An 18,670-nucleotide genomic window follows, 5' to 3' on the forward strand; every position below is an offset into this window, starting at 1 on the left:
AAGTTACTCTTTGTAAAGTGTTGAATATATACACTGAAGCTGAGTAAATAATTTTACACTAAGAGTGTAAAAACTATAAACTAGATATAGTGTATAGTAAATACTCCATCACCATAGCCAGGTCATATTCAGCATAAATTCTATTTTTCTTTGAACTAACATGAGAAAAATTAACATTTTCCACACATGAAACTCACAAAGATAAGTGTATATTTGAAAATTTTAACACCCTGGAATAATAACAAAATGTAAATAAATTCTTCTGTTACAGCCTTATTAAAATAAGTGTTTAGCGCATAAATTAAGCAATCATGGAGAAAGTTACAAAACAGAATTTATTTTCTTTAAAATTCACAGCACAGGCAACATTAAATCACTTTACAGAATATGCATTTCATACCTGAAAACTTTAATTTGTCATTAATGTCATTTGTTAGACAAACATTTGTCACATTGAAAAAAATGCAGTGGAAATGTTTAATATTTTACTTGTCACTGCCAAACATAAACAAGACAACATGAGCTAAAGCCCCATTCCTGAACCAAAATGCTTTATAAAAATATAAAAGTAATTTTTGCATACAGTTGTTTAAAAAAAATACATGGATTAAAACCACAGCAAAAATCACTCAAAAAGGGGGATTTCCTTGAAATTAGTAATGTTCAACAAAAGCACACTTTCAATTTCATAAGCAAGCAAAAAATGCTGTCCATCAAACAATATCAGACGTTTTACTGAGCACAGAAATAGCATCTTTCAAATCTAAACATACAGGAAAGCCTCAGCAATGTACCATCACTGAACTAAAGTGGTTCATATGAAAACGTGTACAGGAACTATATAAAAGTCATTTTCCTCCAATCCATAACTTATCTGAAGGTCGAATGGCTTAAAAAAACGCAAGGTTTCAACATTCAAAAGGGAAACTTTTCTACAAAGCTCCTCAACCTTAAAGGAGTGAAGATGTTCAACAAAGCATACAGTTTCAAATTCACATGTCAGCAAAAAATACTGACTGTCAAATGCAATAATATCAGTAATTTTACTGAACACAGGAATGTCATCTCTTAAATCTGAACAAACAAAAAGGCCTGACCGATACTCAGTTCCAAAACAAGTAATCCAAGAAAGATGATCTACATTACTTTCATTGTCAATTTGCAGTCTTTCTGCAATGAATTCACAGTCAATCAGGTCACAAAGCTGAACGCTTGTTGTAGGCCCACAGTCAATATTCTTAAATGGCTGAGATTCCCAGTGGTATGCAATACACATCTGGTGTTTTAGCGCTAAAGATTTGGTAATATTTTTGAAATTCTTCACACTTTTTTTGAAAAAGCGATGTTTCGCCTCATAACGCATTCCCCACACATGAACCAGCGGGCCTATCTTCCTGATGCATCTGGAATAATGGGTCATGAAGTGGTGCTTAGGAATGAGATTCCTTGGGTAAAGTTCTTTAAACAGTGTGTGGTGTTCACAAATCAGATGCTTTAAATAAATAGTCATGCCCTCTGAGATGACTGGAGAAAACACAATATTTATTATCTGAAGTAAAAGCAGTAGCAAACTCCAGTGTTTATCTCCAACTTCAACCAGATCTCCAAAAATTAAAGGCAGATTTCTAATAAGGCAAAATGTCTGAATAGCATTGAGACCCAAACCATTCCCAGCTTGTTCAAAATTAATCATTGTTGGTCTGTTCTTACGTTCAACAAAGCCATAGTTAATTGAGTAAATTCTATTGCTTGCAGATTGTGAAGATATAATGCTGCTGTGTGATAGATGGTTAAAAAGCAATTTCATTTCTAACTGTCCTACACCTTCTAATATATCATGCATTATATCGAATGCAAAATTGTCCGAAATATTAAAATACTGTAGCTCATTCAGCAAACATGTTTTTTTCACACCAAAGGATGATTGTGGACCAGCATCTGAAAAGAGGCTTTGACAATGTTGAGCATGTAGAAGTCCGTCACGCAGTATTATGTCTGGGTGGTCATCAGAGAAAATGTTCTGTGAAGCACATTTGTCAATCAAACAAAAACGACAAAAATAATTTGAGTTAAAAGATTCTACAAATCCAAAAAGTGTGTGCATTCCCAAATTATCTCCAGTTACTTGAGCTATAGTTCCATGGACAGGATCCTCTGAGATCGGTAATGTAATTCCAGATGTCTCAAGAATTTTAAAGTCACGCACAATTGGATCCAAAATGGCATTAAAGCCATATCGCTTTACATCTTGTGTGTGAAAAAGTGCCAGAAGATGAATATTCATTAAAGCAGAGTTTACCTTTGATGACAGGTTTCTCAAAACAAAATAAATACTTCCAATCTTATGGATTCCATGCTTAGAACCAAGGGGATTCGAAGTTTCAAAGTCATCATAAAAGAGTTGTATCTGAAGAGAATTTTGTTCTTTGGAAAAAAGAGGATGTTCTTTAAAATAGCTACCATCACAGAACTCTCTTAATATTTCTCCATTCTCACTTGGCTGGACAAAATGCTTTTGAATTTCTACATTTTTGAACATAAATTTCAAAGTCTGCAATAAAGGAACATATACAAATTTATCAGTAATTGGAACCTGATCATATGTGCCTGTAGTTCTATTGCGCCTACTGTCATATCTCACTCCTAAGGGTATTTCAATAGGTTCTACAACACCCCAGTTCTCAAAGAAATACTTTTTCCATTTTGTCTCAGTTGTGAAATTAGAGAATGGGTTGTCAAGATGGTCAAAATACTCTTCAACATCTGACCTGTGATCATCAGATACCAACTGAACAATATCCTCTCTGATGTTTGAACGCAATTCACTCACAAGCTCTTCCATATTTTCAGCCACTGATGTAATTACGTTGGAGGCTACTCCGCTACTCTGTAATTTTGCAATAACTGATGCACACATTTCTTGGGTTCTCAACTTTCTCTCATCAGTGTTTGAAGATGTTCCTGGATTTCCTGAAACTAAGTTGGAAGGTTGTGTTACAGATGCTGGTCCACTTTCAACAGAAGGAGCCGGGGAGGATTCAAATAAAGACATGTCAGAGAGCTCACTGTTGTGCCTACGTTGAAGATGTTTTCTAAACCCTGAATATGAAACAAATCTTAGACAACAATCATCCTGATTGCATACCAACTGTAATCTTCTGCCAGGATAAAAAGCATGAGAAAGTTTTAGATGGCGTATTAGATCATTGACTGTACTGCAAGTCAACTTGCAAACAAAGCACCTAAACATTTTTAAGCTCTGCAGTAGTGTCCTAATTTAGAATCTTGGCTCGAAGATCCCTGACTCGAGGGCTTTCATGAGTGACACCAACGTCAATGTTGTAAACCGTTGTTTGAAGAAACGTGTACATACTGTGTAAAGCAGCATCATATGAAATCCCGAACACATAATGTGCTTTGAAAAGCTCATCAAAAGCAGCCAGAGAGGACATCGCCTTGCAGGGAATGAGTTGTCCATCCACGATGATGTAATAGTCATGGATGCAATTCTTCAAAGTTCCGACTGCCAAGATGTACGGCTGTGTTGTCTGTCCTGCCCTCAGCACGTCATCGAAACTGCAACAGGACTGAAAAAAAAAAAAAAGTAAAACAAAAATTTCAGTATTTTACAAAAGAGGGTATGATGTACATCTAAGAATTACAGATCAAACGTAAATTTGCTCCAAACACGTCTGCAAAATAAATGATTGAATTCAACCACAAAGTGTGTACAGTAGGCCTGTCACAAATTCAAATTTTTGTTGTACAATATATTGTGATAAACAACATTATTGTTATGCAAGACTATTTTATGCTATTTAAAAAAAAAAAAAAAAAACAACGCAAATCATATGGTTCATGAAAATTCATGGTCAGTGCAGCACTAGTCATTGCAAAATGTGCCTAGTTTATTAAATTATTTTATTTTTTGCAATCATTTACCACTATTTAAGTTAATATCCATTGTTAACTTGCATCTTAGAACATTTGGAACACTAATTAGTCCGACCCAAACACAAAGCATACCTTGTGGAACCTTACTATGTGGTTTAATGCTTCTTGGACACTGATCTTTACAATATTCTTCTTTCCACTTGAAGGTGGTGGAAGGAGATAGAGAAGCAACAACAGTGAAGACATGTCACTGTCCCACTCTAAAAGTCAAGAAAAGGAAAACATCATGGCCCATTATTTTTAAAACAAATGCATATGATTAATCACATCCTTTCAGAAAACACCATGGCCCATAATTGTTTCAATCTACATGAATTAAATCAAGATAATCTATGTGTATGACTTAAAATTACTTATAATAAAGCCTAAAAGCCATAAAAGAAACACACAATTATTGCGATACATAAATAACTACCTGTAACTTCTTGACTGCTTTCACATTGCTCTGCAGACTCGATCAGACGACTCAGATGAAATGACTGGGTCAGGGTTTTGGCTTCTCCAATTACTTTGTGTTTAAGAGAAGATCCCCACTTCTCCAGAAGCTTTGCTGAAGTCTCTACTCCAAACAGCAACTCAAAGTCTTGAAGCACCTAATGTTTTATATAGATTAAAACAGAAATGTCATGTCACATCAGCAGATTAAAATCCATTTTAAACCACCATCAGTTGGTGCAGCACATACCAGGCCTTTTGTGTCAAGAAACCTAGGGAATATATTGAAAACAGATGACGACTTTTCAGGATTGCGGATCAGTTCCTGGCGATACTGGAAAGTAGATTTCATCTTTGCAGCCACTTGCTCCAGATCAGAACAGTGTTTTAGAAATGAAATGGCTTCCTGGCAGCTATCTCCCTCTAGCTGTATCTCCGTTGTCAAAAACGCTCTTTTAGTGATAGGGCCCCTCCTCTCAGAGATGCCTTGTGGAATGCTGGTCCTACTGACTTGACTGTTGCGCTGAACCGTTTTCAGTCTCCAGGCTATGTATCCAGAGTTACCTTCTGGATCATAAAAATGTTCCTGCAATAAAAAAACAAGATGTTTTAGTTAAATTAAAAAGACACTATTTATTTTTTTAGGGAAAATAAACAACAACTCACATAGCCTCTTTTGGAGTAGGGATCTTTGAGGGAGGGGAACAGAGTCACTATTCCAACAGCATATTTAATTCTTATTTCTTTTGGTGGAATGTTCCTACGAAGATAAATAAAATTATAGTGTGTAATATGTATTAAACTGTGTACTTTATTAAAACAAATAACTAGAACATGGGTGCTGCTTCTGCAGAGTTTAATCTTTAACAAGCAATACAAACTTATGCTGTGTACAAACTCACATAGTACACATACTACCATATGAAACAGTATGTAAGCAGAGTACCATTTCCAAAAACAAAGTATTAATAGGACACTGAGTGAGAAGTATTTAGATAAATTACCGTCACAAAGATTCTGAAATGCACATATGCACACTTTACTATCCCATGATGAGGTAGTGAAGTGATGCAACAGTTTTGCTGCACAAGGTAACACACTTTGTACAACCGATTTTCATTTATACCCTACATATTAACAATCATTTACCCAGACTTTACTTCTATCGAACCTGCTAGACTTTTTTTATGAACACAAAAAGATAATTTGAAGAAAGTTGAAAACCTGTAACCATTCACTTCCATAGTATTTGCATTTGCTACTAACAAAGTCAATGGTTACAAGTTTTCAGCTTTCTTCAAAATATCTTATTTTGTGTTCAACTGAATAAAGAAAGCCATAAGGGTCTGAAACTATTTAAGGGTGAGCAAATAGCAAGTAAATTTTCAGTTTTAGTTTAAATGTCCATTTAATATGCAAAATTGGACTCAAGTTTCTAGACAGTTCAAAGATTTTGATTTGAATGTTCAAGTCTGTTAAAAAGGGATGGGTCCCCCAAAATTTAGATTTCCTCTATTTACTCATCCTCAAGTTCTTTGAAACCATTGAGTTTATTTTTTCTAGTGAACACAAATTAGTGGTTTTAATAAATTCTTTTAGAACTCTGTAACCATTGATTTCCTTAGCACAATCAATGGTTACATGTTCATTCATTCATTTTCTTTTCGGCTTAGCCCCTTTATTAATCTGGTGTCGCCACAGCGGAATGAACCACCAAATTATCCAGCATATGTTTTACGCAGCGGATGCCCTTCTAGCTGCAACCCATCAGTGGGAAAATGGTTACATGTTTACAACATTATTCAAATATCTTCTTTTGTGTTCAGCAGAAAGAAAAAAAAACAAGTAAATGGTGAGTAAATGATGACAATTTTCAGTTTTGGGTGAACTATCCCTTTAATTGGGATGACAATGCATTGTAAAAACAGCTTATATTTATATACTTTACCCATGTTTTTCAATCATGTCTCCAACTACAGCATTCACAAGAATTCGCCTTGTAGAATCTGTGATTTTCCCAGTTGCTCTGTACTCCTGAAAAATCTTCTCCCCTGCACTTTTTTTCCCCAATACATCTTTTACAAGCTTAAAAACAAAGATAAATTGATCAAATCATGTCATAAGGCAACATTTATATAGGTTTTAATCATGTAATCTACCTCCTTGGCCTCAGTAAATTGGTCGTCAGTTCGAGGTCTTTTTGTTGAGAGAACAGAAACACAGCTGTCTGTTGGTGACACCGTTTTCATTTCACTTGAAAATTGAGAGGGTGGTGGGGCAGTAGAATCTAACAAGAAAATGAAATGTTACAAATACATAACTATTTAAAACACACATATTTGCATTTGCAGCCTTGCAAACCTTCTGTAGCCATAGAATCAACAATTGTCCAAAGTGTGTCTGGCTTTTGTTCCATAATATCAGCAAAAACATCTTCATCCACTTCAGTTCCGGTCTCGTCTGCCAAATAAATGGTATGATCTGGAGATATACCAAATTTCTCCTTGACTACACAAAATGGCATAAAATAAATAATATAATTAGGTGAATAGAAAAACAAATATTTAAATAAATTACAATTTTCCATCAGTTGTTTCATAATATCTGTTTCTAAACGTGTTTTAGGCTAAACTAATATATAGAGACATTAGCCAAAAAACAAAAAAAATGCCAGGTATCAAAAAAAATTGTATGAAAACTTACCTTCCCGTATAAGGGCATCATATTCCAATACTGGAAGCTTCATGTATCTCTTACGAGCTTGATACTGTACTTTAAACAGCATTCTGTTGATCATCTGGTTAGAAATAAAGGATATGATTATAATAGAGTTTGGGTAATAAACACTAACAAACAAAAAAAGAAAAACATTTACATAAATAAATATCAATGTTCTTCAAAATTCTAAGTCTGGTTTACCACATTTCTTTAACGACATGTAAAAGTAGACATCCAACTTTCCACAATATGGAGAGTTTAACATTATGTGGATTCTTGCAATAGTTGGACAAGTAAGAAAAACATTAGATTCAAATCTTTGCACAAAACCGGTCTTAGTGCAGGATTTTAACTCGAAATATAAAAAAAACATTGACTGGTTAGTACATTTTTCCTTCAAACGTCGATGAAAAATAATATTAGTAAATAGTAACATTAGACTTTTCCAGGAGAAAGATGATAAAACGAATATTAGAATATATTATCAGTAACATTTGCAGTATTAATAAAACATTTACCACAGCAGCAGACGTCATACACTAAATTGCTATCCTTAATGTAAAACGGTATAACTTAAAGTTAAGCTAATGATTTTGTTTTCAAGCAAAAATGGTAAGGAAAAACTTACTTTTGATTCTACTTGCTTCATGCATAGTTCGTTATTTTTCCAGCGTGACACGCAAGGCGTCGAGTCTCCGTTTGAAAAAAGGAACACTATCAGTGTACATTAACCCGCCTTAAAATCTTTCAAAATTATACGCACTAGCTGACGGCAAACGTAAAAGAAATGCTGTTAACGGTATACATGTAAGGATACGAATTCATTCTCCACATTCCCAATCAGAATCACTTACAGACATCGTGTACCATGTGTAAAATGCTCAATAGCACATAATTTGCGACGTTAAATAATAAATTGGATTGCATTGGTTGATTCAATCACATTTAAAATAAGTTTCAACAACATACCCATACCATTTACGCACAAACGAATAAACAGACGGTAAAAATTTAGATTTTAAGCATGTGTAAAGATAGGAAAGCTGTCTAAAACTAAATTTATGAGTGACATTTTATGAGGCATTCGCAGTAACGTTAAAGGCAGAAAGCGTAACGTTACACTCTGCAATACTCTCTTTGTTCAAATAAAATTACTACGTTATAATTTCGATAACACGTACAAAACAACTCACCTGTTTTGGCATTAAATGAGCGGAAAACGTGCTGCTGCCATCGCTCCGCTCCGTGTTGATGACTCACGAGGGGGTCCTGTATGTAAAATATACACTGAAGTGGTGTAGAATCCCGCGCCAAAAATCATTTAAAATGATTCGTGACATTAAGGTTTTACAAAAGTATTTAGGACAATTTGTGTAATTAACAAGTAGCCCAGGCGTATATATAACATTACAAATAAAAAAAAACTGATGTTTGTGCTATTAAAGGAGGAAAATGACGTACCTCAACACCTATGGCTTTGTGTGGCTGATGCTGTAATGGTTCACGGGTATAGTCCCACAATCCCGGATTTTAAAGTTGCTAAACCGGCTTCTTAATTCTAAAATGTAAAAATTCCGACTCGCGTGTCTTTCGATTGCTTTTATGTCAAGTTTCCGGTAGGAAACTGTCCAGCAGGAGCAGCCATTAATGAAAAGTTTATCGTCAAATGCGGACCGTATTGACTCAGTCACCTCAAGTTCCCGTATGTTCAATTAACACCGATGAGGAGTATGGAAAGGCAACACCAATAATACACACTGTTAAAGTCACAATTTAACCCACATCAGCGTTAAAAACAGTATATGTACACTTAGATTTTAACACTAAAACACTACATGAGCTTACACCAGAAATTCAACACCTCACAATTTGCTGTGTACAGTACATATACACTGAAGTATCATAACCACAGGCCTCAATGTTACACTAGTGAAGCGAACAGCGTGATGGAGGAAACAAGCTCTCTTTAAAGTAATGTTTGTATTACATTATTTATAATGGTGTGAATATTCATCATCTTGAGACTTGTATAAAAGAATTCCATATATTTAATTTCTTCACAAACCCAGGAAACACACTTCTTTCTTTCTGGATCTCGAATCTGATTGGCTGATAGGATTCTGCCAAAATCAGAACATCTAGGCTCTTCACGCACTTAGACTACACTCACTAGTTTTAAAAATGTTGAGACTCTTAGGCCACATGATGAATTTTTAAATTTTGTTTAGGTAACAATGTAATTGTTTAGATATGCAGTTTATTTAAAAGGATAGTGCCTATTTTATAAATGTATTTTGATGATTTTGGAAATGGGACATTCAGCTCATCTGATGCTGTTCAGGCTCTCATTTCCCACTGAAAGAAATCCTCTGATGGACGCTTATTCTGGAATATGATGGATGTGTGTATAGCGGCCTATTGTAAAATGTTAATTATTTAAGCTATATCTAAAAGCAATATTTTGTCAGTCATCCGTTTTTTACTCCAAAGCAAATAGATTTTTATTGCAATGTATGTTTTACAGTCTCAAAGAAAACTTGGTAGTTATTCTTTGGACTGATTGACTCAGCATTTTTACATTGTTGTTTGTTAAATGTCGTTGTTGTTCAATAAACTGCCTTTGATATAAATTGCAGTTACATTAAGTAATGTGTAAAAAAATAAATAAACAAATGGCACAGGGAAAAGTATTGAACACATGAAGAAAGGCAAGGAAAGCTCAGACAACAGCTGATATTTCTCAGCAGTTAGAAAACAGCCGTGCCCGCTGTCAGAGTAAATATATATTTGATGCTTCAGTTCAACATCTACCTTACCAGCATGATGACAATAAAACCAGGGTGGACATTTCAGCAAGACAATAATCCCAAACACACCAATAAAATTCTCTTTATTCGCATGTCTTCTATGCGATAATCCAGTTTTGCGCATAAAGTTCATTTGCATTTTTGGATTGAAACATAGCTAATGTGAGTTGCGTAGCATTAAAAACCATAAACATCAAAACCATGACGTCAGCTCTGAGGCTTTAATTTCAGAACAGACTTCAGTCCTAAACCCTAAATTTCACATACTAGGACAACAAAAGTTTGTATATTGTCATGTAGCATAATCCGCCACAAAAACAATATTAACTAATATAAAAATATTGCATACATTATGTGGATAAATCACACCACATGGACATGACATTAAATACCCACTAGTTTAAAAGCCATTAAAAGAAAATGGCCAAAAGAGAACATTTCTGTTATAAGCTATAGCAAAACAACCCTGCGAACAGATGAAAAACAGGAATGAAGAAAAGAGCTCAATTATTATCAGTTGTCAGTCAGCACTCGCTCGTTTTTTTCCGTGTCATTGCACCTTTTGCCATGTGCAGTGTAAAGGCAGACATTGGATGATGTAAGCCGGTCATCAAAAAAATCAGATACAGTTAGACCTGCAGTGTAAATGCAGCCTTGTACTCTAAAATATGGGGGGGAAATCACACCTGAGCAATACATGCAATTCCATTATCCATACAAACGTCTGAAAGCTGTCTGTCTACTTATGATTATTCCACTGTCATTACACAAAACTAATGTAACTTTTACTTTTTTTGTTTGTTTGAATTGTTTGTGTTTCTACCAAAATTTGGGTCAATTTCATGTTAAGAGCAACTTTTGAAATATAACTTTATTGACTCCAAATAACAAGACATTGGCCGTAAAGACCTAACCTCTTCAGGACTTTATTGTTTTTACACAGAGATTCCTGATTTTAAAAAGTGGCATGTTTCTGAATTGGAGCGCCTGGAGAAAACCCACACCACCATGAGGACAACATGCAAGCTCCAAAAAGAAAGGCCTCCTGTTCCAGCCACTCGAACCAATGACTTTCTTAATGTGAGAAGATCATGCTAAGCCACTGTGCCACTCTATGATTCTGAATAATTTCTGAAAAAGTTTATCTTTACTTGAAAAATGATTGTGTAATTTTTGTTTAGACACAATTTAAAATTAGTAGCTGGATATTTTATTTATAGCACTTATAAATGGTGTAAAGATATGACCAACAGTCTTTTTCTTTGGTTTCCCTCAATAAAAATTTCAACACATAACTCAGTTTTCAGTTTGCAGAGTTCTCTTATGAGGCAGACTATACTATTATTGTGAGCTAAATGGGTCAGCAGTCTCCACTGACCCAGAAAGCTTGGTAATGTGACATCAGTTTCCTCCATTACTGTTTTATCATCCACTGTCCAAACAATCATTGGCCATTAATTTGTCTTCCTCTCACTGTGTTTGACACGTCCAGGCGTGTAACGCTACCTGAGGACAGATTACAAAAGAGAAAACATTGGCCATGTCATCTCTCATGAGTTACAATTATGACACTCGCTATCGATTTAGAGAAACTGCTGGACCTTTACTTTGGGCAATATGGTGTACAGACACGCACACACATGCACAGACACAAACACACACACACATACACACACACACACGCACATACACACACATTTAATTATTTTATTGGAATGACGAATACTAATTAAAGCAACACAGCATCCACATAATCACAAAAAGCCCATTGTGTTTCACAGTACAAGCAATGTGCAAATAAATACAATATTAAAGCACTCAAATCACCCCTGAACAAAGATGCAAATAAATAAGTACATAGAGGAATATCTGCAAATTAAGGATAGAGATGACAATTTTCCACACACACACACACACACACACACACACACACACACACACACACACACACACACACACACACACACACACACACACACACACACACACACACACACACACACACACACACTTCTGCCACAGTGCTTGTTTGCTTACATGTAAATTAGCAGTATAAAGACAGTAAGGATGAATAATCAAACTAAGAAAATGTGTGGTTATGTTTGTCCCAAGTTACCAATTTACACTTAAAAGCTAAGAAGAATATTAAAAAAAAAAAAGTTATGATTGCACAGCTACATAAAAAGTCAATAGTTAATCACTAATTAGACCCTTTAGTTTTTTTAGTTTTTTAGTTTCTTTTTTTTTTTTTGGCGAAAAAAATGACTTTTGTATTTGTGGTAATTGCCAGAAACTTGCAGGCAATTTAAAAATATATTTAAATGTAATATGTAAATATATATATATATTCGTCGAGTCGAGTGCCTCCTCGGCAGGCAAGCGTAAGTGAAGAATGAGAAACACCTGCAACACACACCAGCCTCGAATCCCACAAAAGGAGCTCTGGACCATAAGAAGAGGAACGATGATATTGTTTTACTTTCGCTATCAGTCTTCGTGAGGAGCTGCCATCCGTTTGTTTTATTTATATATTGTTAAAAGTTCATCGCTTCTCGACCTCGTTCTTCCCGGCGGCCGAGTGGCCATAAACTTCAATACATAAAGCTTCATTATTTTGGTCTTTTGTCCAGACAAGATCTAAAATGGTAGGGATTAAGCCAAAAGAAGTTTGTAAAACTATTAAGTAATTTTATCCACAAATCACAATCTTACTTTCTCGCAGATTTCACTCCCTGGAGCATCTGACGTCACGTCACACATAGGACATGCTACATGCATTAGGGCTTCCCTTACCTTAATACACCTAAAACACGGATTGCTTTAAAACTCGTCAATGGCAAGGAAGTGTTTTCTCTCGTTAACTGCAGGGAAAGAGTTAAGTGAAATCATTTATCGATTTGAAGCACATTATAATACCAGCCACACACGTAAAGCACAAATATTGTGCTTTAATTCAGTCACATCCAGCGGCCGTCTTCTGTAAATGGGATGTCTTTTTTTTTTGCCCAACATTTAAATGCATCACGTGCGCTGCATATGTCTTTAAGTCAAGTAAAACGATTTATTGCAAACTGAAATAAATATTATTTAATTATATTCTTTAGGATTTAATGTTTTATGTGATTATTAAAATTTTTGCTATTATTTTGCATTTAAATTAACAATTTTGCAGCATCGCAAAATTTTGAGACCTTTTGTTGATTTTGCCTTGTATTCAGGAATCATGGAATCACGAAAAAAAGGGTGTCTGACTAATCACAAGTATTATATATGTATTCATTCATTCGTTCGTTCTTCGGCATAGTCCCTTTATTCATCAGGGGTCACCACAGTAGAATGAACGGCCAACTTATCCAGCATGTTTTACACAGTGGATGCCCTTCCAGCTGCAACCCAGTACTGGCAAACATCCATTCACACTCATCCACACATATATTGTTCACTATGGTCAATTTAGTTTATTCAATTCACCTATACCACATGTCTTTGGACTGTGAGGGAAACCGAAGCACCCAGAGGAAACCCACACAAACACGGGGAGAACATGCAAACTTCTCTCAGAAATGCCAACTGACCCAGCCGGGGCTCTAACCAGTGACCTTCTTTCTGTGAGGCGAAAGTGCTATGATGATATCTGAGGGGGAAAACAACTTGAAATTTAAAAAGAGTTACAAAAAATAAAAATGAAAATTAAGACCCACTACAGGCTTACAGAGGATATAGTAATCCAGGGAAAGGGTAAACAGAACTGAATGCATGTCATTTTCTCAACTATACCAAATACAGCCTAAAGTGAGATACTGTCATTCATCGCAGTCCAATTTATTTTCTTTTTAGGCACATGCTGCTTTTATTTCTCCAGCTAATATCAAGCCAAACATTTGGCAGACAGCCTTACTATATTGTCAGGAACCATCGGTGTGGCTCCACATTAATGTATCAGGACATAAGGTTACAATTTTATCTATGTATCAGTTAATAAAACACCTGCTGTCTAGTCCTCTACTTTGTCTTCATCTCATCTGCTCAAATCAAACCACCTGTAAACAGGTTGTTGTATTGGCAGAAGCAGCCTACGGTAAAACACATAACAGATTCAGTCATAAATCAACTCTATAGGCCAGCTGGTCATAATGACAGGCCTTGGCTTCGATAAGAGGGTGGGCTAGGAAAGCACATGGGCTAACTAATGTTTTGATATTTTGTAGAACAGCTGTTTTACTGTTTTCCCCTCCAAAATTGAATACCATTCCCTCTTGCGATAGTATAAAAACAAGACAAAAGAGTGCACTCGATCGTGATGGTGAAGAGCTGTGTTGAATGGGTTGAGGACATAGAGGGCTTTTTTTCTTTCTTTTCAATTCTATCAAATATTCCTGGTGAAAGTAAATGATAGAAATGGCTGAAAATTCCACTGTTTCTCATACTGCACACATAATAGCACAAGGATGATAACTAAGACCGATGAACTACAAGCTAACTGCTTGAGCAACCATTAAAGATTCAGTATTTTGGGCAGAATACCTAATAGACCTCACTTCCCAACAAGTAAATATTGGTAAACAGAGCATAAATGGTATGCCATTGCAATAACCTTCTCTAAGTCTGTGAGACAAAGCAACTAAACAATTATTGTTCGAACATTGCATAGAACATCTCCTAATTGCCAGATCATTACGAAGGAATGAATCTCCTTGCTTATTGCAACAGAACATTGGGATGGATGTGAACAATGTTCTGCGCAGCGACAAGACAATGTGTGTCATTAAAATTCAAACATGGGCATGTCTATTTATACTAATCATTTCCTAAACGGACTTGGAAAATCCCTAATGTGATCATTAGAGGGGGTCATTTGCATTAAACTAAATGTAGCAGCTTATTGTGAACTGAAGCTTGACTAAAAAAGAGGCAAGCGGCCCTGTAATGAAGTCGAGTCAAAACCTGCAGTCCAGGACGCATAAAGAAGCGATCATGCCACATTATCTCATAAATTATATCTTGCAGCATTCAGCAGCCGCTCTGGGCCACCGGACCACCACATATATCTCATGGGTTGCTAATTAAAGTGACCTGTATTGTGCATGAGGTAATTACACAGTTCACCAATTCATTACTCTCTTTGGGTGAATAACCGCCTAATGTGAGGCCGTGAGGTTTAGACACCGGCAGCAAGGGAAATGGAGAATTTGAAATAATGTGTCTAGGCCAGGGGCTGAAGGCATCACTCTAATGGAGTCAGAAAAAAGAGGTGGGGGAAACAAGAAGAATTGTTTAACCAACTCAAATGTTTCAGTTGTTCTATTTTAACACTTATCCTCTGACTGTGACTAAGGCCCAATTCCAATTTTATTTTTGTACCCCAACCCCTTCCCCTTAACCCTTAAAACCTAGTGAGAAGGGGAAGGGCTTCAAAATTTACCCATTATGAAATGAGACAGCACACAGCACACGCACACGTCATCATATGTCATTGCAATCTCATGTTTCATATGAAATCAGACGATCGCGACAGCTGTAGTTATTCCAGTTGCTTTGTTTTTTTTATTGTATTTATCTTTAGGAAATCACTGAAGGCTTATACTGCTATCATAAGGATTTAATGTGTCAATAAGATCATAACTGTACTGCACATTTACACAGTGGTCATATTCACCTATCTAAACCCACCAAAATCAACACTAACATTATAGCAGACACTGTAAAAATCTAATTTACAGCCACTAGACTTTTCTGACAGGGGATTTGAGTGCCATCACATGTCAGAATGTTGTGAGACTGCTGTATCATTAGTTATTTCAGTTTTATTAATTATCTGAATCTGAACTATCTTTTATTTATTTATTTATTATGAAAAATGATCAAATTCTCTTGATTACATCTTGGTTATTTGAGCGCCCAAATCTAACCCATAAGCAGCAAAAGCTTCTTTGCTAATGGGAAAAATCCCAGTAAAGGACATGCAATCTGCCAAGGAATGGATCCGCAACCCATTTGTCAACAAATCAGGTGAATCCATTATGGCTATTGAAGATCAACTGCTGGAGATTGAAAATGATTGTGGCTTTTAGGGGCCGGTCACAAGTTCGTTATTTCCAATGGAGCTGTGTAGCTTGCGCACTCGTGCCTTCCAGATCTACCCAGTTGAAAAAATGCCATGAGTGCACTGTCAGTCACGTCACAAGAACTGACCAGTTAGCTTCAGTTTGTATGAAATATATACACTTTGGTAGACTAATTATCTGACAAACACAAAACACCTAAACACTGCAGTGTTTTGTAATATTCTTCATAAATAACATTTGTGTCAGAGCGACAGCAATGTTTTGCCAACCTGCTGTCCTCTGAGAAAACTGTTGATGGTTGTCCAGCAACCTACGAACCACAATCCCCACCCCTCCGGTCCACTGTAAAATGTTCAAGGGTTTACCAGAGTGTGGTGATAAAAAAGATTGGGGACCACTGATGTACATGATCACTGAGCATGACAAAACCCAGGTGAAAAACAGTAAGAAGTGTTTGAATCTGTTGCAGAATTCACCTATAGAAACCACACATTTAACTTAAGCCACATTCAACATGAAAGGGTTATCATTCTCCACAACACAGATAAGGAAATCAATTCAATGGAAAACATAGTGCAACTATAATCAGGTTAGAAGGCTTTTCCTTGCACAAATCGATTATTATTATCAATTATTACTGTAAAAACTTTAAAGGGAACAATTGGCAGAAATGTGGATTCTTATATTAGGGCCACTGTTAAGGCCAGTTTTACTAACAGCTTGCACCAGTTTCTTTTTGGAAATAAAACAGTACTGTTGTTTACTAAACATGAATAATTTTGCACCAGACTTTACTGAATATGCATTTATAGGATTTTAATTTTTTATTTTTTTATTCAGACACAACATGCAATGAGATTGACTAAATTTAAATGTCCTTTTCTGGCAGTGAGGATTTTATAAAGCACTTGTGGTTATTGTGATCTACTATACAGATAAGAATGTTACCATTTTTACAGTGTGTGTGTGTGTGTGTGTGTGTGTGTGTGTGTGTGTGTGTGTGTGTGTGTGTGTGTGTGTGTGTGTGTGTGTGTGTGTGTGTGTGTGTGCGTGTACTATTTACATCTTCATCCTAACTTATTCTTTTACTATGCTACAGTTAAGCAACTGTCAAATGTTCATTTCTAACAGATAAATCTTTTAATACTACTATAATAATACTACTATAATTTAATAAGTCAAGCACTAACAAAATCAGGTGTTGGTGCCACCATCTGTAGAAATTGGCCGCACCAGTGACAGCTTTCCCAAATGGTAATCTCGAGTCCTGCTGAGCATATTCCTCCTACAACTGTTGAATGAAAAATAATAATGAATAGAAAAAGGCAAAAGGTGTTATTTGGTGTCAATTGACATGAGTCAAAACATAATTTTAATGTCAAATATCACAAATTTTGGAATGATATGAAGGTGAGGCCATGATGATAGAGTTTTCAATTGTTGGAAATATGTCTTCATATTCTACAACAAGAAACATCATTTACGGTTAGGAGAATGTACTCCATGTCCAAATAACCTCAATGTAGCAGTTTAGCTCATTTTAAATGTAAAGTAAAATACAGCTCCTGTACAATTTTCTGGGTACTTTTAGTTACACATTTCAAATTACAAATTCACTATAGGGTCTAAATTTTAGTAAATCTGAAATACATTACTGAGGGTATGTTTTGTTGTATGTCTCAGACACCTCCTTTATGTATGCATCCATGAAAGGGAGGGGCTTAATTTTACAGTACATTACTTTCACCTTTTTTGAAGAAGCGTATTTTACTGGACTCGAAACACAATAGTTTTGCTTTACAAGAAAAACACTGCACAAAACGTAAACCCCGAGCAAACTGAAAAAAAAAAAAGTTGTCCATATGGAGATAAGGACAGGTGAGGCAAACATATTGGATTATAAATTATAGACATTGCTATGGTATTTTGTGATATTTATTTAGTGTTGTGCAATAACTGGATGAAAATGATCTTTTATTTGTCTATAATATGTCCCTGTAAATATCAAAGAGGAACAAAAAAGGAAAAAGGACAAAAATTGTAGATGTCATACTTCCCCTTGTTCATTTTATTTAGAAACTGATGTATGTGGAAGTATGTTTTTGTTTTACAGTTTCACAATAAGGTATGCTGAGGCATGTTCCAGTAAGCCAGTCTTTGGATATTGGCTTTGCAAAATGTATAATATAATGTATATATACACATTTGAAAGAAGTCCAGATAAACTGGACCATCTAGCAATTCTCCTTTTCCTACAGTGGGTTAACTAAAACCCATGCAACTCAATAGAATGTCAAACTCTGCTTTTAAACTTATTTTACCTTGTTTGCCCTCAGTATTTACCATTTAAAATTTCACACTTCATTAAACAAAGAACTAATTACACTATCTAGAGATTATCTGTGAACATATGGCGGTAGGAAAATGTTGCACTTGTTATTAAAATGTTTCGTTCATTTGGGTTTGGTAAACATTTTTGAAAGATGAGTCTGCTCATGAATTATATAGTCTCAGCGCATGTCTTCATCGATGAAAGAACCACCTGTCTCCAAACGCCTGTGTCTTTTCACAACAGGGGAACAATGACAAATGGTTTAGGGCATTGCTTTTAAAGCTGAGGAATCTATTATCATTTAGGGCTCAGGCAGGTGTGAGAAATTCAGACTGGTATAAAATCCAAAAGACAAAACA

At 35.6% G+C, this 18,670-nt stretch overlaps 1 protein-coding gene and 2 long non-coding RNA genes across 4 annotated transcripts in view; 1 reads left to right on the forward strand and 2 right to left on the reverse strand.

Annotated features, from left to right (window-relative positions):
• The window catches only part of LOC147843159 (uncharacterized), a 541,229-nt gene that overhangs the window by 132,434 nt on the left and 390,125 nt on the right, over positions 1 to 18,670 (forward strand). The gene's annotated exons all lie outside the window — the stretch shown is intronic.
• Positions 1 to 18,670, reverse strand: part of LOC141375110 (uncharacterized) — a 161,949-nt gene that overhangs the window by 24,844 nt on the left and 118,435 nt on the right. The gene's annotated exons all lie outside the window — the stretch shown is intronic.
• On the reverse strand, positions 317 to 8,813 carry LOC147843161 (uncharacterized). 2 transcript variants are annotated; one of them, XM_087261660.1, is made up of 11 exons: positions 8,569 to 8,813; positions 8,301 to 8,376; positions 7,093 to 7,186; positions 6,751 to 6,897; positions 6,549 to 6,676; positions 6,338 to 6,474; positions 5,056 to 5,149; positions 4,640 to 4,975; positions 4,370 to 4,547; positions 4,027 to 4,154; positions 317 to 3,587 (listed from the first exon to the last, which is right to left on the reverse strand). In XM_087261660.1, exons 2-11 carry the CDS (start codon positions 8,310 to 8,312, stop codon positions 3,273 to 3,275), a joined length of 1,569 nt encoding a protein of 522 aa, XP_087117786.1. In that variant the 5' UTR covers positions 8,313 to 8,376; positions 8,569 to 8,813; the 3' UTR covers positions 317 to 3,272. The 2 variants fall into 2 exon arrangements, with proteins under 2 accessions (XP_087117786.1, XP_087117787.1); XM_087261661.1 differs by lacking the exons at positions 8,301 to 8,376; positions 8,569 to 8,813 and adding an exon at positions 7,736 to 7,815.

Source organism: Danio rerio, chromosome 7, assembly GCF_052040795.2.
Source record: "Danio rerio strain M-AB ecotype USA chromosome 7, GRCz13ab, whole genome shotgun sequence".
NCBI classification, from domain to species: domain Eukaryota; kingdom Metazoa; phylum Chordata; class Actinopteri; order Cypriniformes; family Danionidae; genus Danio; species Danio rerio.

What these genes read in the sequence shown, in the direction of transcription:
- LOC147843161 (XM_087261661.1), bottom strand. Translation starts at nt 7,756, where the DNA reads ATGAAGCAAGTAGAATCAAAA. An exon ending in TGATTCTATGGCTACAGAAG is followed by an intron (nt 6,677 to 6,750) that starts GTTTGCAAGGCT and finishes TTTTCTTGTTAG; the next exon opens with ATTCTACTGCCCCACCACCC. An exon ending in ACATAGTAAGGTTCCACAAG is followed by an intron (nt 3,588 to 4,026) that starts GTATGCTTTGTG and finishes TTTTTTTTTCAG; the next exon opens with TCCTGTTGCAGTTTCGATGA.